The sequence below is a fragment of the Chenopodium quinoa genome, unplaced genomic scaffold (assembly GCF_001683475.1).
Source record: "Chenopodium quinoa cultivar QQ74 unplaced genomic scaffold, ASM168347v1, whole genome shotgun sequence".
Taxonomy (NCBI): domain Eukaryota; kingdom Viridiplantae; phylum Streptophyta; class Magnoliopsida; order Caryophyllales; family Amaranthaceae; genus Chenopodium; species Chenopodium quinoa.
Window position 1 is genome coordinate 499114 of NW_018743878.1, and position 27552 is coordinate 526665.

The 27552-nt window shown below is 37.8% G+C and overlaps 1 protein-coding gene across 1 annotated transcript; it reads right to left on the reverse strand.

Annotated features, from left to right (window-relative positions):
• Positions 1–23523: 23523 nt before the first annotated feature.
• LOC110686562 (9-cis-epoxycarotenoid dioxygenase NCED1, chloroplastic-like) lies at positions 23524–26369 on the reverse strand. Its single transcript, XM_021863178.1, has one exon. It carries the CDS (start codon positions 25754–25756, stop codon positions 23945–23947), a length of 1812 nt encoding a protein of 603 aa, XP_021718870.1. The 5' UTR covers positions 25757–26369; the 3' UTR covers positions 23524–23944.
• Positions 26370–27552: the final 1183 nt, after the last annotated feature.

The window sequence follows — 27552 nt, forward strand, 5'->3', positions numbered from 1 at the left end:
CGTTCAAAACACCCACAGTCGGTCTATACCACCTGTGGTATCTTCAAGCCACATTTTAGAGAAACGGTTGGGTCTTATGCAAATTTCAATTTCTCTTCAAAGGGGTACGTCCGGGACACCGTCTGGGGCATCTCCAAGCAACAAAGAAGATTTTCGGCTGCTAACTTAAGCAAGTCTACCATCTTCAAAGTTTCTTACAACTTCAAGGTACCGTCTCTGCTCCTTGCAACTTTTTGAGTTTTTTTTTTCATTTATATAGGTTGTTAGAGAATAATGGACTCACCCAACATACACACGGCACGGCCTAGGGAAATTGTCAACCAGTCACCTAACACGGCTGAATCTAGGACTGGGGATGCCGTCTGGGGGTGTTTGGACCACCCTTAATCTTCTGTGAATCCGACCGTCTCTGTTCATGTGCAGGATAAAATGGCTCGGATTAGATGGATGGCTGTAGACCCCGAGTATCAGTCAGGTGATTCAGCCGAAGCTCCGGTTGATGATGCTCCTTATGACCAGCCGGGCGTTCCTAGCACGCCCGAAGATGAGATCTTGGAGGAATCCGGGAACTCAGACGGAGAAGAGACCGTCTAGCAATCCGACTCCACTGAATCAACCATGGAGCCGGATGCCTCTCAAGAGGATGAGGAGGCATATAATTGGCCTTCAATAAACAATCCAACAGAGGCGAATATGAGCGCCTTAGACATGGTTACTTTAAACGCCACCCTCCCGGCATTTTTAGAAAAGTGCCCGGTAGGGGCCGGATGGGAGATCGTTGTGCCGCCTGTGGAGGCAGCCGTCGTCTAGGATGACGACTTAGATCACGCCGATGATTACGTCGGCTGCTATGAGGCAGCATTCAAGGCCAATCTCCGGTTCCCTCTCCAGAACACCATAAAAGTCATTCTAAGGGGTTACGACCTTGGCATCTGGCAGCTCACACCCAACTCATGGGTAAAAATTCTTGGATATATCGCCACCTGTGATATGCAAGACATAATGCCTAGCTGTGAGGCATTTGCACATATGCATTACCTCAGCCGTGCCCCAGGCGGCTGGAATGCGTGGTATACCTTAACCACGCATCCGGAGTATATGATGACGCTGGAAAAGCCATCTAAGTGGAGCAGCTGGAAGAGCAAATTTTACATGGTCTCTTCCCCTTCTCCGCAACAGAACCACTGGCGGCGTCGCTACAACAAACACCCGGCTCTCCTTGGAAAAAAGTGTGCCCTCCCCAAAATACTGGAGAGGGCTTGGGATCAAATCATGTAGGAGAGTCTCTTCAAGAAGACCACCTTGCCTCTAGATGATGGGACAGAAGTCATTGTCCCCATATTTTGGGTCCCTCATCCAGATAGGCTTAAGGACGAGGCGTTCCTTTCCGCCTGTGGCCTTAGCACCTTTTGGAGTAAATGTATGTTGATTATTAACCGGCACACTTTGCCGTCTGTGTGATGCTTGAATAGTTTCTGATTCTTATTCTTCTTCTTTGCAAAGAAAGGACTCGAGATGGTTCCTCTAGAAAAAACTCCAGCTAAATCAGCCGTTGAAATCCGGAAGGAACAACTAGAGAAGAAACGGGCCTAGCTGGCGGCCAAAGATGATGGGGTAAGCACCAACTGATCTCTCTACCGTCTATATTGTTTGTAGCCCATGTTAATACTAACCGGTTGCTTTATTTTCTTTAGTAGACGGGGAGCAAGAATGTTCCTCGCTCCATTAGACAAATGTTGAAGAGGTCGAGAGAGGAGCCCTCCATGCCTGCTTCACAAAGGCGGAGGGTCCCACCTGCCCCTGCCTCTGTCGGAAGACCGCCGGCTCTTGAGAGGCCTACTTCAGCAGTCAAAAGTCTACAAGATATGGGCTTGAGCTTAGGGTCGGCTGAGGCCAGAACTGGGAAGCCCGAGGTTCCCTCAAGCCGGGTGCTTACTATAGCATCCGGTTCCAATGCGGCTGGGGGTAGCATGACCCTTCAGCTTAAAAATCAAGGTACTGCTCTCACCTTTGATCCCCCCCTAGCCGCTTAGGCCTGTGCGAGTCAAGTCCCAAGCTACCCAGTCAGGGGATTCTTCAAGCAGCCGACATGATATAGGCGTTGCATATGCTCAGTACTTAACCAATAAATCTCATGATGCAGATGCCTCTTCTCGTTGACCGAATCTAAAAAACTATGGAAAGAGAATGCTCGGGACCCTTACCCGGTCCTAAAAGAAGGCGGTAACGGGTATAAACCAGGTCAACATTACCCGCATCAACTCACTGCTAGCTGAGGTAATTCACCGGTTGGGGTGCCTTTGTGCTATTTTGTTCATTATCGGTTGTACCGTAATTAAAAAGCTAACTTCTTCTCCGGCTGACTTTGCAGGTGATGTTAAGGGTAGATGGGATGAAGGTCCCTTTGCGGAAAAAGCAAGAGGAGGTAAGGGATGCCCAGAGACGGGCAGCCGAACTCATAGATGTTACCCAATATAACTCCCTTATGTATGAAATCCAAACTAAAAGCCGGGAGATGAAACAGGAGGAGCTGATCAAGGAGCTCACGGCTGTTGCTGATGCAGCCAACAAAAAAGCTGCCGACTTCGATCTCCAAGTCAAAAAAACTCCAGGCTGACGTCAAAGCCTTGGGTGAAGCTGATAAGGAGAACACCAAGCCGCGGGCTGAGGTCAACCGGTTAAAAAATGAGTTGGCCCAGACCCAGGCGGAGCACAAGGACAAGCTAGCGGCTGAACAAGACGGGCTGTTCACCGAGAACGAGCGCAACTGCGAGGAGCACATGAAGATGGCCTGGTCCATGATCCATCCGGACACCGACTATGCCTTCTTCGACTTTAGGTACAAATACGCTACTGAAGTATTTGACGCCCAAGTTCTCGAGACCGAGAAGCCGGCGCCCTTTGAAGAGTGGACCGGCATCCCAGAGGAGGAGGAGCATGCGGAAGTGCTAGTGCCGGGTGAGGCTGGTGAAACCCAAACCTAACAAACTCAAGAAGCCCCTTCTACCGACCAGGGTCAACCGTCACAACAACAGCAATAACAACAGTAGCTTTATTTTATGCTTCCTGTCTACATCCGGCCTGCGTGCCGTGTAATTTCTGTATCTTTTCCCTGGGTAAGGGTCCGGCTGACATTTATAACTTAATATGTATTTGCCGACTAAGTCGGTTTTGCCTTGATATTATTTGCTTCAATTTATGCAATTTTTCCTCGCACAAAATCTCTTTTTTTTGCGATTTGAATTGATACATGTGGTATGCCGGATGCATTGGTTATGTCTGCCCTTGGACGGTTGTTTGCTTATAGTTAATCCAACTCTAAGCAGGTAACCGTCCATACAAGCATCCAGACTAATAAATAGGCGGTCCTTGACCGTTTTTAAAATAGAATTATTCCTAAGTTGGACCCGCTGGCGGTGCCGGCTAAGCCCAACCTAGATTATTCTTTTAACCGGTTGGGGATTACCCTTTGGGTATCCGGCAGTGCCGTTGATTGGTATGCAGGCGACCTGTGGCCGGACATATGCATCTTAACCAATTGCAGATTATGGAATTTATGACCGATTGTAGTGCTTTTTGGCAAAAGCCGGCTACAAACCAAGATGTAAATTACCGTCTGTGTTGCCTTGAGGTAATGACCGGTTGTATCTTGATTTTGATTGATCATTCGAACGGCCATGAGTTATCTTTAACCTAGATAGTCGGTTAAAGCCGTTTGAGTTATGGTCTGTAGAACAATGTACTACCCGGAAGGGAGATGTTCTCTTCGACAAATTCACGCAAATGGGCGTCGCCGGATGCCTGCTCATGTTGGAGCAGGAGGTTTAAAATATGTTTGGCCATTGGCCTTATGAATAGCTAAGTTCGATACTTAGTCTTCTACTCAATATAGAGCAAACGGTTGCCCGGTTGTGCATTGCACAGACGGGACTTGGTAGTTGCCCGGTTGTGCATTGCACAGATGGGACTTTATATAAAAGATAATAGAAATAAAGTACTCTTTCATTAATATACTCTATTTACAAAAAATTTACAATTCCTTAGAAGTAGTACTTTTTATAGTTATCTGCATTCCAGGTTTTGGCTAGCTGCCTGTCGTCTGGAGTTTCTAGGCGGTAGGTTCCGCCTCTAACTTCTTCAAAAATCCGGTAGGGACCCTCCCAATTAGGGGTTAGCTTCCCTTGCTCATTTTCCCTACCGATTTCCTCCATTTTTCGTAGCACAAAGTCCCCCATTTTGAGGGGTCGTTTGTGTACTCTTTTAATGTAGGCCCTCGTAATTCTCAGACGGTAAATCTCATGATGCAAGGCGGCATTGCCCTTGTGCTCCAGAAGTAAATCAAATGCCAAACGCATGGCCTCCCAATTTGCCTCTTCATCATAGAGCATGATTCGGAGTGTTGGCTCATAAAGTTCAATTGGCAAGACGGCTTCAGTGTCGTATATCATAAGAAACGGGGTTTCACCGATTGCCCCTTTTTCAGTTGCTCTGATAGCCCATAGGACATGAGGCAACTCATCTGCCCATAGACCGCCATCTCTTTCAATGTTAATGTCGTCTGAGATGAGCTTGTTGAAGGCTTCAACTTGGTCGTTTGCTTGGGGGCGGCCAACTGATGAAAAACAATGTGAGATCCCTTGATCCCCCAACCAGCTCTTGAGGGTAGGCGTATCAAATTGGGGCCATTGTCAAAGACCATAGACATGGGAACCCCAAACCGGGTGATGATGTTTCTCCAGATGAAAGAGATGACATCCTTTGTCTTAATGCCCTTGACCGCCTCTACCTCAACCCATTTGGTGAAGTAATCTACAGCCACCAGGATGTATCTCCGCCCGCCTGTAGCAGGCGTATATGGACCTAAGATGTCCATGCCCTATTTTGCAAATGAAACCGGGCTATAGATAGCCGTCAAGTCAATGGTCGGACGGTGTATGAGCCGGCCAAATTTTTGGCACTTGTCACACTTCTTCACCATGTCCATGGCGTCTGCCTCAAGAGTGGGCCAAAAGTAGCCTTGTCGATTGACCCTTTTTGCTAGAGTTCTGCCGCCTATATGTGATGCACAAAAGCCCGAGTGCAGATCCTCTAGAACCTCTTTTCCCCTTTCAAGGGTAACACACTTCAGCAACGGCTGGTGTTAACCCTTTCTGAAGAGCTCCCCCTTGTAGATTTCAAAACTTGAGGCTCGCTTTTTCAATGCAGCCGCTTCTGAAGGGGAGTCCGGCAAAGTGTCGTCTGCCAAATAAGCCCGGATGGCATCCATCCAGGTAGAGCTTCGGTCAAGAACTCCAATGGGATCATGTTAAATGCTTCTTTTTTCCATGACTTCCTAGAAGACTGACCTAGGCGCATCACAAATGGCGGATGATGCCAATTCGGACAACGCATCCGCCTAGTTGTTTTCTGACCTGGGCACCTGACTTAGATGAAAATTTTCAAGTGTCCCGGCCTCACCTTTGACCGCTTGCAGATATTTGATCATAGCTGGATGGGTGGTTTCGTAGTCACCATGGTATTGACTGACGATCAACTGAGAATCTGAGCAGGCGTCAACTTTTCTTGCCCCTGCTGCCTTACACATGCGTATACCGGCTAGCAGAGCCTCATACTCTGCCTCATTATTTGAGTCTTGAAACTTGAACCGTAGTGCCTATTCATATTTATCCCCTTCCGAAGACTTGCAAATAACGCCCGCACCACATCCGTTCATAGTTGAGCTCCCGTCTACATAGACCTTCCAAACCTGGTCAACATTGTCCGGCTGAGCCGGCCTTATCATTTTAACAATGAAGTCGGCGAGCGCTTGGCCGTCCACTTCCTTTCTTGGTTCGAAGGTGATTTCCAACTTTGCATTTCAATAGCCCACTTGAGCATTCTGTCAGATAACTCCAAGGTTGTCATTGGCCGCTTGAGGGGTTGATTCTGTGTAGACCACCACCGGATGTGCCAAGAAGTATGGCTTCAACTTCTTGACTGCCATGAACAGGGCGAGGCCAAATTTTTCAACCAAGGGGTACCGTAGCTCAGCGTTTCGAAGAACATGGCTAATGAAATAGACCGGGAGCTAAATGTCGTCTCTCTCAGCTAGGAGAACGGCACTAAGGGCATGATCTATGACGGCCAAGTACATATAGTGAACCTTTCCTGCTAGAGGGCTAACCAGCCGTGGCAATGAGTTGAGGTGCTCCTTTAATTTCCTTCATTCTCCCCCCATTCAAATCACTTCTTCTTGATTGCCTGGAAGAAGTAGAGGCACTTGTCACCTGACCGGCTGAGGAATCTCCCCAATGCCGCTAAACAACTGGTAAGTTTTTGGACTTCCTTGACAGTGCCGGGTGACTTCATGTCAATTACCGCCTATACCTTTTCCGGATTGGCCTCTATTCCCCTGTGATCAATCAAAAATCCGAGAAACTTCCCAAACTCAACACTGAAGACACACTTTTTGGGATTAAGCATGACCTTATGCCACATGAGGGTGGTGAAGGTTTCTCGGAGATCAGCAAGGTGATCCGTTTGGAGCTTAGATTTTACTATCATGTCATCAATGGCAAATATGTCTTTAAATTCTTTCAATAGTTGGTGCAAATCTGCACCCAACGTTGCAAAGGCAATCGTCCCTAACTTCACGGTTCGCTCTGGCCAGCTGTCATCTAAAACGATATCAATGTTATCACTAGCCGGCTGGGAATGGAGATCATCTGACCATTCCCCGATCAGTGATTGCTATTGCTTTTCTTTTCTGACGGCCTCTAGGTGGTCCGCCTTTCTCTTTTTGCCGGCTGCCTTGGGAGCAGGCGCGGCTTCTTAACAGTTTTCAAGGTCAATAGACTTCCCACTTTGGCCGGCTGCAGCCACAGTAGGTTTGACGTCTGAGAGATAGCACTCTCTCGCCGCCTTCTGATCCCCACTCAGGGAACCTACTCACCCATCATCCCTATCGAATTTTAGAAACATGAGTGACGAGATGATGACTGCCTTGGACTCGTTGAGGGTAGGATGGCCCAAAATCAGGTTATAGGCGGTCAATTCTTCGACCACCAAAAATTTGACGACCATGTGTCGCCCTTCCCCCTTCTCACCTAGCCGAATGGGTAGGTCAATCCTTCCCACCGGATGCACCACACCTCCCCAAAAACCGACCAAGGGGTGAGAGGCCTTGTGCATGTTGCTAGGCTTGTACTTGAGCTTTGTCAAGCACCTATGGCTGATAAGGTCTGACGATCTCCCGGTGTCAATAAGGATCCAGCCTACTCGCTGATTGGCGACTTTGTCAATGAGGATCCGCCTGCTATAGTCATGATTTGCTCCTCATCAGTGTTAGAGCTTATAGCAAGATTGTTTGGCTTCTTGGACGGTTGTCCATTGTTTGCCCGGGGGTTGCCCTTGGACTTCACAAGATAGGACTTTAAAGCCCCCTCATCAGCCAAGCGGTCTAGTAGCCGCCTGAGGCTATAGAAACCATTGGCGTCATGGCCTATATCCTTGTGAAAATGGCAGAACTTAGACTTGTCCCGGCTTTTGATGGGACTCTTCATTGCATCCGGTTTCCCTAGGGACAACCGGTCCTTAACCTTCATGAGGATGGAGGAGCAATCCTTGTTGAACTCGTACTTGGGAATATACGGCTTCAACTCTTTCTTTTTCTTCTAGGATGACAGACCAGAGTGGTCAGCCACCCAGATTTCTTTTCTTTTCTTGCTCTCTTCTTTTTTAACTGGCCGAGCTGGCCGGCTGTCTCTTTTGTCGGTCTTTTTAGGGTCCGACAGCTGCTTGATGGCACAGAGCTCCGTCGCCTGTATGTAGGCTTCAGCTTCCATCAACGCTTCTTGGAGAGTTTCTACCCTCTTCCTGACTAGGTCGAACTTGAAGGTCGACCCGTCCTTAAGACCCTTGAAGAAGTCTGTGTAAGCAACCTTGTCAGACAGCCCTTGGATCTGAATTCCCATTAGATTGAACCGCCTGACATAGGATCTTAACCCTTCTCTATTCCCCAACTGTATAGCCCCTAGGTCGAGGCTTGTCTTATTGGCCGGGATGTTCATAGAGAAGTTAGACACGAACAGATATGTCAGTGTCTTGAAGTTGTTAACGTAACCGGCTGGCAGGTTGCTAAACCATCGTTAGTTGGGCTATTCCCTTCAGTGTTGCCGGGAAGCATCTTCACCAAGCGGCATCATCCAACCCCTACAAATACATGAAGTTGGTGTACGCCATCAGGTGGTCTTCCGGGTTGGTGGTACCGTCGTAGGCACCAACCAACACGTTCATAACCTTGGCCGGCTGAGTCGCCTCGGTTATCTCCTTGGAGAAAGCTGAAGGTTGTTCCCCAAGGTTCAGCAGTCGGAGTTGTCAGTCCATGGGCTGGACATTCTGTACCGCCTGACCCCCAAAGAGGGTCGACTGCATGTAAGGAGATCCATACGACAGGTATGGCTGTTAGGGCACATACGGAGCCGGCTGGATAATCTTAGGGCAAGTTTGTGCGGACATGCCGCCTGACTGACTCTCTCAGTTTGTCTTCGAATACCTCATTGAGGTATTATGGAGATTGTCTGAGTATGTCGACGTCGACGTCGAAGCCAACTTAGACATTTGTTGACTTGTCTTTTGCTGGATGAACATCCGAGCATCGGAGAACATCTTTTTTTACCCATCCGGCTGAACTTGCCGGATGGCCTTCCTCTTCCCCACTTCGGGGAAGCGGAATTTTTAAAGATCCACCATTGGCAAATCCGGTCCCTTTGGTTTAGGATGAGGAGTTGGAACTCGGTCTTTAACCGGCTTCTTCCTAGAGGGAGAAGGCTTCTTCCTAGACGGAGAAGGCTTCTTCCTAGAGGGAGAAGGTTTTTTGGCCGACTGACCCTTGTGGGAGCCTGCCTTCTTGCTTATCAGGTCCTTGATTTCCCCTTTGAAACTACTCATGAATTTCATAAGTTTGTCTCTAGTAACAAGGGCAGCACCCTCAGCTGTCTAGGCTTGCTCAGCCGGCTGGCCGGTTGGGTGGCTAAGACCTTCTTTGTCATTGCCCCGTTCCCTTATTTCTTTGGGACGGGGGCGCCTGGATCTGAACGACCCGTCTGGGGCCATATAGGCTTCGACCTCTTGGTCGTCGCCACTATCTTGGTCCGTCTGGAACTCAGGTTCGGCCAGAGGCCGTTTCTCATTATTAAGTGGTACAGACTCATGGGATGCCATTCTGGAAGTACTCTCCCCATAGACGGCGCCAAATATTTTGGGGTTTTTGAAGTCACTCGGGAGAGTTACAATTCCGGGAATGCGCGCCGACCGTCTGTACCTGCAAAACCACGAAACTCCGGTTGGGTGGAGTTCCGCCTCCGACGGTCAAGTTAGAACGTTTCCGGATGTATAAATGTGCGGAAAGTAAAGGTTTTTTCTCTCTGGTTCAGGGAGAATTCTGCAATTGATATTGCTCGGTTTTTGTGTATGTATTTATGAATGTGTAATAAATGAGGATTTTCCTCTATTTACAGTAGAAGGCGATCAGTTTCCCTATAAGGGTTACGGTGCCACGTGTCAGCGGAGGATTGGATCCCATTGGGCCTCTCTGAGGCCGACACGTGTCAGCATGCCATTGGGCCACGTGGCATAGGGTAATTTTACCCCAAACAACAACCATTGTATGTGCTTGTGGGGACCACATACAATGTTGCACGACAGCTTTTCATTGGTAGTTAGAATGGGCCCCAAATTCCACTACTTTTGAAATTTCATTCAAATTTGAAATGAAATTTCAGATTAACCTAATGTTTAAAATTCAAGGGATATTCTCAACAGTAACCCCCAACTTCTGCTACGCACCAACGGTAACCCCCTTATTTTTGGATTATACAAAATGACCATAATTAAGAAATTTTATCTCACATATGACATTAATGAGTGTTATTTATTTAAAAAAAAACTAACTATGGTTAAATTTGAAAAAAAATAAAAAATAATAATTTTTTATTTAAAAAACTACTAAACTTAAAAAAATTAAAAAGAAATTAAAAAACAAAAATCAACCTCATCCCATTAACCTCGCCAGAAACACTCCCACCTAAACACCTCTCCCCTTCCCCGCCTGCCGGAACGTAGTCCACCGTTCCCCCGACCCCGAAAACCGCCGATAGGCGTTCCCACTCCCTTGAAAACATCCCCCTCCCTTCCCCCATCCCGTAAAACACCCCTATCTCCCCTTGCCGGAAAACAAACCCTCTCCCCTTTCCCCTGCTGAAAACGACCCCGGGATCCGGAACCGGCTCCCTAAGTCTAACGGGCGCGATTTTATGGTGGTAATGGATTAATGGTGGGGATTGATGGTGATGATGATCATTGAAGCAGTCAAACCGAAATGGAAGAGGTGGTAGGGGATGGTCGCGACGGGGTTAAGGAGGACAGGGAAGGGGCTGGCCGGAACGGTGGAAAGGGAGGAGGCTGGGTTGGACGGAGTAGGGGAGGGGGCTAGCCGGAATGGTGGAAAGGAAGGAGGATGGGTTGGACGGAGTAGGGTAGGGGGCCGGCCGGAACGGTGGAAAGGGAGAGGGGCTGGGTCGGCCGAAATCAATGAGGGATTGGGGGTTGGGATTAATTTTTTTAATTTTTCTTTTTAAAAAAAAATATAAATATAAACATAGTTAATATTTAATGAAATAAGGTTATGAGTGGGATGAAATTTTTAACTAAGGTCATTTTGTATAATCCAAAAAAAGGGGGGTTACCATTGGTGCATAGTAGAAGTTGGGGGTTACCATTGAGAATATCCCAAAATTCAAATATTTTGTCATTTCCAATGCTAGTAATTTAATTTTTTTTTAAATAAAAATAATCTATTCATTTCTTGAACCCAATGAATAACATTCCAGAGAAAGGGCGAAACAATGACCATGGCAGATGAAAAAAAAAAAAAAACCTTGAAGCTGGTACATTATCATTACAGAATCTTGAATTTACATCCACCACTCAGATTAGTCAGTTTAATTGAACAAAATAATCGTTTCATACTTGAGAATATTAAGAATTTTCGACTTAAATCAGTTTCAGAATTTTCGATTTTGTGGTGTTCAAATCGCTAACTATTCCAATTAACAAAGTAAACATTGTGTTATTATTTGCAAAACATATCGTGTTACATATTTTGCGGTTTAATTGACTTATTCTTCCTCCATTAATCGTCTCCAATTATGGAATGGGTTTACTTGCAGAATATACCTATTTTTAATTAAACTTGTGAAATGGGTATTCTTGTTCTTCCTCTCGATTTCAAATAATTTGGATTTTGTGTTGGAATACAATAGTTGTCAAAGGCACAGAAGTAACCAAAGGCATATTAAATAATATATAAATAGGAGACTTGAAGGCCGACAACAATAATGGTTGAATATGGTTTAAGGTCGTCGACAATGGCAAAAAAAAACCCCAAAAATTTCGAACATTGTTGTATGAAATTATTTTAGTGACAAAAGTAGCTATGTTTGATAAGCACATATCTGAAAACGACACAACAATTCATAATATAATATTAAAAAGTTTTTTAGTAACACAAGCAGTTATGTGATTAAGGCTTTGATTAATTGATAGATATGCAAACATTGACATATTGTTATGTGATGCATTCCGAGTTCAATTCCTTAAAAGCGCATGTTTTTCCCTTTTAGGCTTTTTGTTGTCACTGTTAATGAGATTTAGATAATGTGAGAAAGACACAATCAATGGAAAGTATAAGAAATTAAGGTGAATAAGTAAAGGTAATCGAGTAAATAACAACAGACTTTCACATCAATAATAAGCGTTGAATAAGATCACAAGTAATTGACTTATAATTTCAAATTTTTTTTATGAAGAATATATAATCAAAATTTCATTTATATTATTCGTAAAAATGTAACAAATAATTATACCTTTGGTTTTAATATTGCACGGTCTTAGTTTGATAAAAATAGTTTTACTTATTGCAAAATGAAATATCATGATTAAGTTTTTATTACATTTTTATCAATCTTATAATAATAATAATAATAATAATAATAATAATAATAATAATTATTATTATTATTATTATTATTATTATTATTATTATTATTATTATTATTATTATTATTATTATGAACCCCCCCCCCCAATCTTTGTTCATTAGGTTAGTACATTAATTGAGTTATATGAATATATAACTCAATTATCCAGTAACAGGGGATGCTGATTCATGAAATTAGTTGTAAACACAATAGATAATTTAGCAATGATAAGCCGTTAGCAATCGAAATAATCATTTAGTGTAAGATGTCATACATGAGCAATATTATGAATGAAGTACTATAAATTTTGTTGAAGGATCAACTTCAAACAAGTAAAAAGCGTTTACTTCTCAAAGGAACTTTGTATGTTACGAATATAAAATTGTAAATGTATTGTTTCTCCTCAAATCCTTACTAGCATCGCTTTGAAAAAATCATCATTGGCGTGAATTTCATTCTATATAATAAATCATAGTAAGTCTTGTATGTGGCTAGCCACACAATGTGGCCACATTGATTTATAAGAATAATCCTTATTTATATATATGAGTAGCCTTATTTATTCATAAGAGTAACCTCATTTTGTCCATTAAAGTAACTCCAATTCATTATATGAGTAATATCAACTAATTTAGAAATAAGTAACTCTATTTGTTCATTCGAGTAACCCCTATTTTTTGATTTAAAAATTGAAAGAATAATTCCACTTATGTAAGAGAGTAACCCCTTTTTTTATTTAAGTAACCCACATACGTCAAGGTTACCCCATTTGCTCATCACTGTAATCCCCTATTACTTAATTAATTGCCTTATATGTGAAGTGACCACAGCATGTGGCTAGCCGCATATAAGAATTTGTGAATAAATCCACTTAAAAAAGACTTTATTTGTAAAACCTCCTTATTTTAAGGGTTTAAGTTAACTCAAAATATATTTTAAGGATTTAAGTTGTTCTACAAAAAAATAAAAAAATTCAGTGCACGAGCTAAACTACAAAAAAATGGGAAGATGAAGACGAGGAGGAATAATGTGTATATTATTTATTTTTATAAAATATTATGTATAGGTGTAGTAAATGATGATATAAACAATCACAATATAATATTCAATTCAAGTTAAACGTCACGTATAAAATTAAAAATTTTAACATCGGAATTTTTAAAATAAAACTTAAAGATCAAAATATTATTTTAAAATGATAAAAGAATAAAATCACGTACAAGATTCAATTTATATAACCTTTTATTTACTAAAAGGTTACTTTCTATTCATTAGGCTCATATATTTAGTACATTAGTAACCTTATACTTCCTCCATTTCTTTTTAGTTGACACATTTCTTTAGTCACGTTTGTCAATGCACAACTTCAACCATTAACATCTCTAATTATCGATAAACAAAAATTATAATGATATTTTAAAAATATATTTCGTGACAAATCTAACAAGATCCTACATGACTATATTTTTCATTAGATATAAAGCACAAAAACGGTCAAAGGGGAGTGAGTGAATAGTGTGCTAAAGTCAAAACGTGTCAACTAAAAAAAATGGAGGTAGTATATGTTAGAGTATAATAAAAAAAAATATACAACCACTTTTTCTAGTAACAGGGGTCTGATTAATGAAATAAATTGTAAACACAAGGAATAAGTTAGCAATAATAAGTTGTTAGTATTCAGAATAATCATGTAGAGAATGATGTGATGATACATTATTGTAACATTATTAACAAGCTTATTAGTTATATTATTTTAACAATTTTACACTAATACTTGTTTCGCAAACTATTAAAGTAGCTTATATTAATGACTTAGAAACCCCCCACCCCATATTAAATAAATTTTCCATGTTTGAATATTGGCTTATATTTAGTACATTAATTAGTAACCGTATATATGTTGAGTAAAATTTTAAAAATATAAATCAATTTTCTAGTAACAGGATGCTGATTAACGAAATAAGTTGTAAATATAATGGATGATTTAACAATAATAAGTTTTTAGCAATCGAAATAATCATTTAGTGAAAGATGTCATACGTATGCAAAAATATTAACTAAGTATTATAAATTTTGTTGAATAAGTACCTTCCAAAAAGTAGATAACATTTACTTGTCAAAAGAATTTTGTATGTTACGGAGTATAAAACTTTAAATGTATCATTTTTCCTTGTATTCTTACTAGCATCACAATCATGTTAAGGCAAAAGGAAAGTAGGGGGTTCTAATCTTGACTGATTCTGTGTTGCTCCTTAACAACCTTCAAGATAACCTAGGTAAAGATGTATCGATTGCATGGACGCTTAAGGAGGTAAAGGAAGTAGGGGCGACATTTCATAAATGTGCAATCATTAAGGTTAAGAGAGAGCAGGTACAAAGGGCGCACGATATAGCAAGGCAATGTCGTATTATCCTCATCAATTACTTGTATAGTAGTTACTAGTTAGTATGGAGATTTTCTTTGCTATTGTAAAAATAAATAAATAAATATATAAAAATAAATCATGATAAGTATTCTTACTAGCATCACAATCATATTATGTTAATGTTATAATACAAAATTTTTATGTGGCAGGCCACACGGTGTGGCCAGTCACATTTGTTTTCCCACTATTCTCTTACTTTCCTACCTTTTAACAATGGCAGAAAAACCTCCATTCTTCTTCTTCATCTTCCTCAAGAGACAGACCAATCTACACTTCCCCAATCATCATCATCATTTTCTCGCTCCTCACTTTGTTCTCCTCAGCAACTCCTTCTCTCTCCTCCAAATCATCACTCTCAATTCCATACCCTAAGTTGTTGCAATTAGAGCCGCTGCGGTGGTGCGAAGATCGAGTGGTGGTTGATGGTGGTCTGTTGCGACGGTTCGGTGGTGTTGTTCGCACTAAAATGGCCAAAGAAGCAGTTTGCGTCCTCATCATCAGTTCGCGTCCTCGTCACCGGTGCCAGCGGTTCGATGGTGGTTGATTATTCAGTTTTTCTAGCTGATTTTTGTGTTTTGGTACATTTTTTGAATTAGATTAGTTGATTTTGAGGCTAAAATGTTGGTTTATAGCTTATTAATGAATCAATTATTACCTAAAAATGAATTGGATAGGAGACCGTAGTGGTAAGATTTGATTTGATTGGATATTATTGAGGCAGTGATGACAAAAACATTTCTCAATGCTGAATTAGTCGGTAGAGACTAATTGTGAGTATACATTTTTGTGTATACTATTTTTTTTTTTTGTGTTACACCCAATTCGCCCTTTAGGCTAATCCGAATTCGGGGATCAGTTCTGAGTGGTTTGGTTCCACTCCCCTCCCAATTGTTAGCGGGGGATCGAACACGCGGTCCTCCTTACCAAGTGTAGCCCCAATCACCACTACACCAACAACCAATTTCTTTTGTGTATACTAATTGACTTAAGGGTTACTAGGTCGGTCAGGAGTTACTTGATCAGGGGTTACTAGGTCGGTCAGGGGTTACTCGGTCATGGATTACTAGATCAGTCAGGAATTACTTGGTCATGGGTTACTTGTGTGTTAGCTGGCCACACACAAAACCTGCTGATGTTAGAATATATGATAGTCCATATATATATTCTATATTTGTATATATATGCTAGTTTGCTAAGTAGATAATCTTGTGCATTATTTTATCCATATTTTTAGCTAATTAGTTTCCTAAATTTTAGGCTAATTAGCTAAGAATATGACATAATAATGCACAAGATTATCTACTTAACAAACTAGGAGATATATACATATATAGAATATATGTATCATATATTCTAATGGTTAACAATGACAACAGGATATTCACTATAACATACACATTTTCACTGCTATTAATATAAATATAAATAAATCAAATAATTGGGGTTATTTCTTTATTCATTTTACTAACCAATCGTTACTAAGAAAAAATTGATTGTTACTAAAAAAATGTCAAACTTTGAAAGAGTCAGGGACGTCGCAAGAACTACAAATTGTGCCATGTTTTTATCAAATATCTTTATTAACTATGATTTATTTAAATTTTTTTGGAGTTCAGAATTTTTTCATAATCTGAATAAATGAAAAAATTGGCATAAGATTATTTAAGTATAAAGAATTATTTTAACTAAATTGATATCATGTAAGGGAGTTCTTAGTTTTGAAAATATGAGATAATGGACACACGAATCGAACAAGGTGGATTTTTGAATTAAATCAAATTTGGTAGACATGAATTGAACAAGCTCGTGAATTCAAAGATTATTACTTCACCAGAATTTTCATCAGCAATAATGGGCTTTGTCATGATTTCCGATATAATGTTCGTCTTTTATGGCTAAGCATTTTTTTTTTACAGTAAAATGGTTGACTACATCAATGGATAATATAATAATTTCTACAAAAAAAAAAGAGTAATTAATGCTGCGTTTTTTTTTACAACAATTAATGTTGAGTTTGCTGTCAAACAAATTCACCCACCAAGAATCCCACTCAGATTGCAAGAAAGCGCTAAAATGGGTGAAAATTCCCACCCCTCCCTCCCATTTTTCGCTTTTTTTTTTTTACTCTTGCTGATGTGATAACATCTAAGTGGTGTTATATGTTGGGGCCACATACAATAGTTGTATGTGTATCATCTCCTAGTGTTGGCGTCATCAATTCTTACATTGAATTCTGAAAGCCAACATGATTTGCATTTATTTAATTGTACTCTTTTTGCTTTTTTGGTTACCACGATTATAAGCCGCCACATAATCATCATAATTAATAATATAATTCCTAAGATTTCGGCGCATAAGTAGAAAATTTAAATAATCATACAAAATATTTCCCCTTTATTCTTGGATTCTGATTGGATAATGGACACCTGCCATGCAAAGTAGCCACTAAAAATTCATGAAATTTGATTGTAGGGGTTCTGTTTCCCCATTCCTACATGTTTGTACTTTTACCTTCTTCAAGGTGCCCCTCATGTCTTTAGCTTGCCTTTTCCAAATCTTATAGGTCGGACCAATTACAAAATATATTATTAATTTATGTTTTATCCAAACTATAATTCATTTCAAAAAAAATAAAATAAATAAATAAATAAAATTAATTGAAGATTCTAGAAGTTTATAGTAACACTTTCTTCTTGCATGGTCTCTGTCTTAGGCCTAAAACGGTATTTAAATGTTAACTTTTGAAAGTGTTCGTTTTTAAAATCTCCGAATGGCATATAATTTTTATTTAATTATGTGAAATTTGGTAAATATGGTATAACTTGTGTGAACAACCTGATCTATCCCTCACTCCTATCTAGGATTATATATTAACTTTTAATTTAATTAACATATAAGAAGTATGATTGATAAGGATGTTAATGATCTAGCCTAATTGACTCAATATTTATCAGCCCTTCAAGAATAAGGTCGACTCTAAAATTCATGAACAAGCCAAAAAACTACTTTAACCAATTTCTTTTACAATGTTCCAATCAATCTTGAAAACATTAAAATAACATAGAATTAATTGCAAAGTATTGGTGAGAAGTTCAAAAATCAAAGTTAATATATGGATTATAAAATTTAGTAACGAAAAGTATTTATTTAAAAAAAGAAAAACAAAAAAACCCTTGAAAATCTATTATTGAATGTATTAATCGAACTCAACTAGTCAAAGAAACATACAAATGTTACGACTTATGATGAGTTGGGCTGAACAACCCTGAGCTCAATCTCAGCTCCGCTCGCTAACAGGTTAATGGTGCGTGCCACAAGACAAAAACATATTTCCTGTGTGATACGTGGTATTTATGTCAAATATATAATATACATGAGGTTTTATTATAATCAAGTTGCGCTACTTATTGCAACTTGCTTGGTAGCTTTTTAAAAGAAGACAATCCTTTTTAAGTAGAGACAATATGAGACAAATTACAAGTTTTGTCCTCTAGATTTTGGCCACACCAAAACCAATTATCTCCTTCTCTCCAAAAAAAAAAAAAAAAAACATGGCTGCTGAGTGTTGCCAATTTGCCATGAAGATTTTAGACATAGCTGTGGCTTATAGAACCTTACTAATTTTCGGCAGGCACTCTTTTGGCAACGAAAAGGGGTGTGTGCTGTCCTTCAAATAAGTCGCTCTAGTACTCAGATGAATCAACAGCTTCAATGGGCAGCGAAAGGTGTGGTAGAGCGTAGCTAAGCTTTAGAAGTTGTGAACTCATTCGAGAAGTTCTGAAGGTGGCGTGGGATGCAAGGTAATAGAATTATAGCAAAGAAAGTGCTGTGGGCTGGCTTGGTTTGCAAGAACGTTCGTTGGGCCTTGCGTGATGGGAATTTTCGGACTTTTGGTGAAAAATTAGTTGAGACATGGATGTTGGGCTTTGGAGGGAGCGAATACCCTTTTTATTTTTTTTATTTTTTTTGACAAGAGCTTAATACACCAACAAACTAAACAATAATAAAATTAAAGAACGATAAGCTATGATTTATAAATATTACTCGGTATACTAAGTAATTTTTTTTCTTATTGTGGTTAGGGTGGTAAAATCTTATACACTTCTACATCTATCATTCTATTGTATGAATTTGGGCATCCGATATCACTCTGAGGATCGAACCTGGGGGAGATTGAGAGACTTATCGTCCCTCCACTCTATGCTCCACATCACTCTGATTCATTGATGTGGTAGTGTTTCAACTTTCAATTGTAAAGATAAAAATGGAAGACCTAACAACTTTATTTGTTAAGATTCTTATAATTAAGGTCTTATATTATAAATTCCTTAGTTGGTTCCTATCCTCAAGGTCCATGATATTCATTAGTTTATTAACTGATTGCTTATGCTTTTATTTTGACATAATTTGTTGATATGTCCTAATATTACTCCATATGATCGATTGTAATTTATTGTAGCTATGTACTTAGATTATTTGTGTTTGGAGGATTTCTAATAGTATTAATGATGGATATGAATGATGTCGATGGACATGGGACAAGTAAACTTTCAAAGCTGCCACCTTTTCAATTACTTACAACAGGCGTGATATATATATAATACCTCTAAACAGTACAATACCACTATTTATCAAAGACATACTCATACGCTAAAACCACGTATCCTCAGCTCCTAACTAGCTTAGGACTGATGCGCGTGTAACTGTGTAAGCCTAAGACTAAACAAAAAAAATCTCAATAGGTAAACGGGTCGTATAAATCAGATAAATAGAATTACCAATAAGCAAACGTGATAGGATCATGAATGTAAAATGGAATATACGTATAATGGAGAGGCACCAATAGAACAAAATAATAGGGACACCATAAAAATTTCCATTTCTAGATAAGATTACACCACTTAAATTAGGAAGAAAGAGAGAGTTTTGAGTGGAAGTTCGTTCTCTCGAGTTATCAAAATATGACAGTTACTAGAAGACATACTCTTTATTAGTTTTGAGTGGCACACATGTTCCCCACAATCTTTACTTGATGCTTCAAGCCATAACTATAGATAGAGAAGGACCAAAATTATATTTTATTTATTTAAAGTAAATGTTAACATAACTTTGATTATCTTTTCACTAAAATTAGTATGTCATTAGACACATTTAATATAATATTAAGGAATCTAAAAGTTAATTAAATGATGATGAATTAAATAAACCCTCATAAAGCACTAACAACTTAATTAGGCTTAATTTTTATCTTGGTTTAGTTGTTGGCGTTGTCATTGCACTAAGGCCATAAATTATAAATCAACAATGCTATCCTACATCATTTAGACAAACTAATTAAGTAAAAAATTTTGTAATTCGAATCGTAAAATATTTTTAATGTTATAAGTGGTGATTAATTAAGAACTTTTTTAGATAAAGGTACCAGAGTTAGTATTATTTTTCTTTTTCTTTTTTAGATGTATAAAGAAAGCTGCAAACGCAATAATAAGTAGTCAAAATTTTATCCTAATCTTAAGTATCACCTATGAGTAATACATGTACAATACCAACATTTGAACATGTCATATATTTGTGGGGTCTAGATTTTTTTATATGTTGTAAGGATATAGTGTATGTTACCCATGCTCATAGTCATAGGTCGGTTATTGTAAGTTGTAACCTCTCATGGGTATGTCTGACTGTCCTTCATGTCCTACCAAACTCATACGTCTCTATAGTTTATTGGATTTGCATGAGCCTCTCCTATAAATAGCAACCATCTAGCAAGATTTAGTAAAATATTCATTAACTAGTGTTGATTGGTATATATCCACATGTACCAATGTTCCTTCTTCTCAAAATAAACAATTAGTAGTTGTATATTTCTTTTGAAATAATAGGTGTCTATGTGGTTTTAAGTATTTAATTTGATAAATAATGTATAATTTTGGGATTAAATTAGGTAGGGTAATAATCAAAATACTATATAATTCTATGTTAAAAAATAAGTGTATTATTCTGGTCGAGTTGACATCAATGTCTCCACTAAATAATGAAAATTATTATTATTATTATTATTATTATTATTATTATTATTATTATTATTATTATTTATGTAATGACAAAGCGGCCAATAATTATTAACTTTTAAACCAATCAGAAAACGTGTGAATTTTTACAAGTTAAAAAAGGGACAATAATGCAGATTTTTTTTTTTTTGAAATAGTATGGACACATTATATAAAATCATGTTGCACAAGTGAAAACAAAATTTATTAAATGAAATTTATATCAAATTTTCTCCTTTAAAATAGACTTAAGATGCCTACTCATACTATTATTATTGCAAGGTAGTCCCTCCATCATTATTTGTTCCTTAACTTAATTAATTAAAATTCAATACCTCGATCTTTTAGAATTAACTTTCGCGCACCATAAACACAAACCATATGTTTTGTATAAATTCAGATGTTAATGAATTTCGTCTTATCCCAAGTGTGAAAGGTATATAAAATTGTGTCTTTAATTTACAACATAAATAATGAACCTATGTGATAGAGATTTAAATGTGAATGACCAAATAAAAATTGTTTCTTAGAAGGACACACACAAATAATAAAAATAAAATAAAAGATATAATATACTAATAAACTAATACAAAGTTTAATTCCCATAAGAAGAAAGTGGTCCTATGACTCCTAGTAGCTAGTCCTAATCTAGTATAATGGACAAAGGTAAATAAAATTACTTTAACTTTATAATAATAATTCAACAAGATATAGTTTTAATAACATTTACCTTCCAAAATAGTGGAGGCGTTGACATAAAATCAAAGTTAAAATAGCTTTATTTGTTTGGCGGTGGTTAGGGGAAGGAAATTAAAGGGAGATGTGAGATTGGGGAGAGAGGGGTGGTGCTTAGTAATCATGAGGAAATGACATGATTAAAGCAAGTTTTAGCCTGTAATATTTGTCAAAGGAATATGCATGAGTACTATGTAAGTGTTTTTTGATGCAGTTCAACTATTATCTGACTGTATTTATGTGCGTATCAATAAAGTGCACTAAAATTGGAAAGAAAGTTGATAAAAGTTTCTAAAGAGTCAACTACATACACTACACTTGGATTGCTTATATTATAATATAATATAATATAATATAATCGTTTTTGTGAGTGGTCACCTGAGTATGTGTTAACCAATTCAATGCAAATTTGATGGGTTTACCATTTTTTATGTGTAGTTTATGTTGATTTAAGGTAGACAAACCTTCCCTACACAAGGTGACGATCGAGGTTTAACTCCCAATGCTAGGCCATTGAGGATGAAAGGAAATAGGTTGTAATGTATTTTAATCTGAATCATATACTTTCGATTACATCTCTTTTAAATTAAATCGAGTTGTGTTACCCTATTAGGTAAATAGTACAAGCCCTATCTTCTCCCTACACAAGGTGAAGGGTGAGGTCCAACTTAGAATGCTAGGTAATTGAGGAAAAGGGAAATATCCTATAGATTGTATAATCTATATTAGTGTGTTTTTTTTTTTTTGTTTTTTTTTTTTTTAAAAAAAAAATTTGGGTCGAGTTAAGTATGTTCCTATTGTAAATTCAATTCATTTGTTTCTTAAAGTTCATCAATCTTGTAATTTTTTTATTTATTTATTTAGTCCGAATCGAGGCAAGAAACATTGAGCCAGCTAGTTTGGAAATGGTCATTGGGTTGATTCAATTCAATTATATTAATTGGGAAAAAAGCTAGGTATAGTAGTTTTTGCTATTCACTGTAGTAGGCTACCTTCCTAGTAATTTAACTTAATTGATGGATACATATATGTCCAATAGAGCTAGTTATGACCATTTTGAATTGCCTATTGTAAATTCAATTCATTTGTTTTGGAAATTTATCGATGTTATGTAACCTAATTAAATCATGTAATTTTGGTCAAGTCTATATCGAGGCAATTGAGTCATCAAATTTGGCTTTTGGGTCGATTCAATATACAATTTATGTCCAGGTGGGAAGGAAGGTATAGAAGACTTTGCTACTTTCTCTATACCTTCCTAGAAACCCAACTTGATTGATAGAAACATACACGTCCAGAATAGTTGTATGATTGGTGCAACTCAACAATCTTGGTTACAAGTATACGATCTTATTATCTTATTCGTCTAATTGTCCTTGTTTATATTATGAGCATAATATATATATGATCATTATTTGTCATGTATTGATTGTGTGAAAGCCTACATTTTTGCAACAAAATTGACCTTTGCATCGTATTACGGACGAAAATTGCAAAATTCCAGTAAACTTGAGCGTACTTAATATTGGTTGCCGTCGCATAACAAATTTTGCCATGTGATGTGGGGGATGATTGCATTTGCAGCTCCATTAACTTTAATAGCAACAAAAAAAAGCCAAAAATATATTGTAAGAAAATATAAACATAGTAATCATGAAGTCACTGTCTAATAAAAAAAAAAATTATTGGATGCACTACTTCAGTCATTCTTAATGATGTACGTGAACTAATCAATCACATTTATATGCTCTATGTATTTCTATTGATTAGATAGGTTCATTTGTTCTATCTTGTGACATTACATACCATTTTCTCAAACAAAATACAATATCTCTTGTTTAACCCAATCATCACTACCTTCAATAATTTATTCTCTTATTCGATTTTTTAAATTATATGCAAGTATTGCGACATAATTCATATGATGGAAAGGAATTTTTTTTGTTTTTTTCAAGAATTAAAGTAGATAATATGATAAAGTTGATGCTCAATAAAAATATCAGTACACATTGAAACAACAAAAATAGTAAACTCTCAATTTTGTTATCATATATAGATTACATGGTGAGATTTTCAGAATTTCAGGTCCGATTTCAAACAAGTTGGACGTGATCGTTTAAATACATGTCACTAAACATAGTCGTTCTCTCAATCTGTCTAACAACCATAATTTAAATCGATGTCATTTTTTATACCAAGACAATACAACATATTCCATAGAATATATTGCCTTCAATAATTATTATGTGCAACTTTAGAATATATTAAAAAATTGTAGGCAACCTAACGAGTGATAAATGAGAAAAAAAAAAAAATTTAATTACAAGATACCCCGTAATGAACAGAGCCGCAAAAACAGAGTAATACGAGATAGATTAAATGTACATTGCCAATCTTTACTTTTATTAGTAACTAATACTATAGGCTATAGTATATACTTCATGCACAGTAGTGAAAGAATCAACAGAAACCAGCTGAGCTTCATCTATATATCCAAAAAGCTACAAGCTGATTCCTCAAAACCTTTCCTTCTGTTTTTCTTAAGGTAAAAAGAAAAAGAAAAAAAAATTGAAAAAAGATGGCCTGAATCTCCTTAATAAAAAAGGATTTCGAGCTCGATCTTTGCAAAATGAAGAATCTCCGGGGACTTATCTGCAAACATCCCTCTGGCAGATTTCTTCGCGGACTAAAAATAGGGTTTGATTTTCAAATCAGATTACTAAGCTTGCCTCTGTAAATCGTTAGCATTGATGAAAGTACCGTGGAATCCGTAAGGAACCCTTGAGGGAAGCTTGACTGTCGCAACCAGCTCTAAATCTGTGGCATTGACAATCTGTAACTCTGATGTCCAGTTCATCTCATCATGTACAAATGCGAGAATGTAACCATCGTCTTCTCTTTCGGAATCAGCATTCCTAGGAAGAAACAGAGGCTCACCGCCGTACTTGTCATCTCCATACATGAATTTTTGCACTTCTCCTGTGAATAAGTCAACCTTTGCGAACCCAGATACCTTCGGCCATGGCTCAGCAATGGCGAGGTACGCAAACTGGGTTTTCCGCCCGAGTTTATTTCTGTTCACCATACCGGCCTCCAGGTTCATTTTCTCTGAACTTGGGAGGATTTCGCGGCGTGTTGAGGTTCCGGTTTTCCGATTCAGCCTGATTTCTGATAATACACTGGAGAGATTCTCGTCAGACTCGTTGAAAATAGAGTCTGCGGGAGTCATGCAGGATCCGATCACCACCACCTCATCGGTTTCGGGCTCCTCCCACGCATTCCATAGATGAAAGCAGAAGCAATCAGGGACATCAATCCACTGAATTTCATCAGCGTTTTTTGCATATTTTGGTAAAATACCGAACCTCGCAGTTTTCTCCTTGTCAAACACAACTGGAGAACCGCCTCCAATCATCTCCTGAAGCTTAAACACGACCTGAGAGTCGGGTATCACGATGTTATTCTCCGTGATTGCGAAATCGTGCATCATAGTGGCGGAATCAAGGTCAATCTCAACGTCAGGAGATTTCGTACCATCAGCCGCGAACCAGAAATACTTCAAGTATGGTTTCTTGACAACATCATAGCTCAAAGCAAACATCTCGCCGGAAACCGGGTCTACCTTAGGATGCGCAATCATAGTAGATTTAAGCTGTCCATTAAAGTCGTAACGACCAACAGTTTTCAAGTCTCCTGAAGGGGTAACCTTAACTTGATAAGGAAGGTCGTCTTCAGACATAGCTAGGAGACGGTCATTGAAGTAAACAACTCCGGCATTGGCAACACCTATACCGTTATTTTGATCTAAAAGACCAAACAATGCACGAGAATAGAATAATACAAGTCTTCCGATACCGGTATGACCATGAAGTTCACCAATTGCCTTGGGGAAAATGGGTCTACCCAAAGCACGTTCTTGAACAAACCGATTAGTCTCAGTAAACCGGCAAGAATAACTGGCGGAACCATCTGAATGAAACTTAACGGCATGGATCATACCATCACCGTCAAAGAAATGATGACCGGAAACCGGCTCGTACAACGGGTTTGCCCCGTTTCTTACATATACACCCCGGATACATTCCGGAATCGCTCCAGTCACCGGAAGGTTCTGCTGAACAGGCTGTTCCGGAACCGGAGCGAAGTTACCAGCAAGTTGAACTCTCGGGTCGGAAGTTTTTGGCAAAGTTTGTTCATTCTCGTGGAAATTTAAGGCTTTCTCAACCATATCCAACGCGGCCGCGGCCGCTTTTTGGAAGGGATTCCATTGTTTTGGATGCGGTTTAGAAAATATATTATTGTTATCTTTTGGTGATGTAAAAAAAGGGTCCCTAACTTCCTTAGGAAAAGTCGTAATTTTCTTGGGTGATTGGGTTGTTGTTGTTGTAGTAGTAGATGAAGCTTTCTTTGGAGAGTCAAGTAAAGGTAATTGGAGTGAAGAATTTACCAAATTAAATTGGGATTTTGATATTTTTGATGAACCCATTTTTGGTTTTGGTAACACCCAATTGCTACTACTAGCACTTGCCATGATATAGCTCCTTTAACTCTTGCAATTTTTGCTCCAAGTTTTTGAGAGAAAAAATGTTGAGAAAAATGGGAGAGAAAGAAGTGAAGAATTATGTGAATTTGTGTTTAGTTTTTAGGTTGAAAGGTGGGGAGAGAGAAAGGGGGTAATATATAGGGAAGATGAGGAGAAAAGGGGGCCCAATTAAGGCATGTAAGAGATGACCACGTGTTGGTCTATGCGATCAAATGACCGATGCTATAAGTTTTATCAGGAGATGGGAAGAAAGGAAGGAGTGGGGGCTTAGCCTCTTTGGATTTTGACACGCTTACCCTTGCTTTTTTAGTTTTTTTTTCTTTTTTTCTTTTCACTCTATCTTTCCACTCTATTATACAAGTATGATTTGATGAGTATAATTTTCAAAATTATTCTCTAAGTTGAATTATTTATAGTATTGATAATTGTATGGTTTTCATTATTCTATGGTTTGTTATGCACGTTTTCGAAGTTGTGTTTCATGTGAATGTAAGTTTAGGAGACACTTTCTCTATGTTTATTCTCCCCACTTGTATGTATCTTAATATCCATATACAACTACAGATTCAAAATTGAGGATCGTCTTTTGCTTTTAGACTATTAGCATGTTGATTCATCTAAGTTAATTATTGTATATATCAAGTTTTTATATACTAAGTAGATATTTTCATTTAAATTTTAACTAGAGCATACTCGTGCAAATGCAAGAAATATTATTATACGGAAGCATTAGGAAAACTATTGATATAGGTAGTTTTTATAATCGAGTGTTGGAATTTGAAAACTAATCTTTCTGATCTTTCTCTTTCAAATTGGCTCCTAAATCATACACTTCTTTTATTTTCTATTAAACGCAATACACCTTATTAGCACGCACTTTGAGAAAAAGATTAAATAACGTAAATGGACAAACTAATCAAAATAATTTATAAACGTAGTACCTAATCCTTCTTTAATCTTATTGTTAAAATTATATTGATGAAGTATCTCATTAACCTACTCTAATCAACTTCTAAAAAAACATGTCAAAAAGGTGTGATGCATTAAAAGTAATAACAGAAGAATTATATGATTTTGGTCTAAATTTTAAAGTCTTACTTTGCTTATTGCATTTAGCTTTTTTTTTTTTTCTTTTTGGAAAAAGATATTAAAAGGGCTTATAAGAATAGTCAAATTATATTGCAAACTAATATGTAAGTAAACACATTGACAATCAGCATTGTTTATCGACCACCACGGAAACACAAATGAAACGGAGCTTATAAGGATTGAAAAATGTACACGGAGTATAATACTATTGAAAATTAAGTACGAGTAGGGTTTAAAAATAAATTCAAAATATTAAAAATAAATACATTAAATAAAGTTATTTAATTAATTTTATAAGCACGCAATATATGAGTAAAGCATCGGTATACATATGTAATTAATCATTATGAACCAGGATAGTAAATGTAAATTAAAATTTGAACAAGTACTTTCATTGACATGATATTTTTTTAAGCATGTTACACTCGTAATATGTAAAAAGAATGGGATTGAATATAACGGTTTGTTTTTATCAATAATACATATTCCCTCTGATATTTTATTTTAATGCTCAATTTTTCTCATATGTAAATATGAATTTCAAAATATACTGTATTAAAATTAGTGAGTTGTGTAAAAAAAGTTAAATAGAGTAAGAAAGATGATGTAAAAAAGTGGATGAGTGTATATATATATATATATATATATATATATATAAGAACCAAAGGAAAAAAAAAAAGGGTAAGAGAATTGAA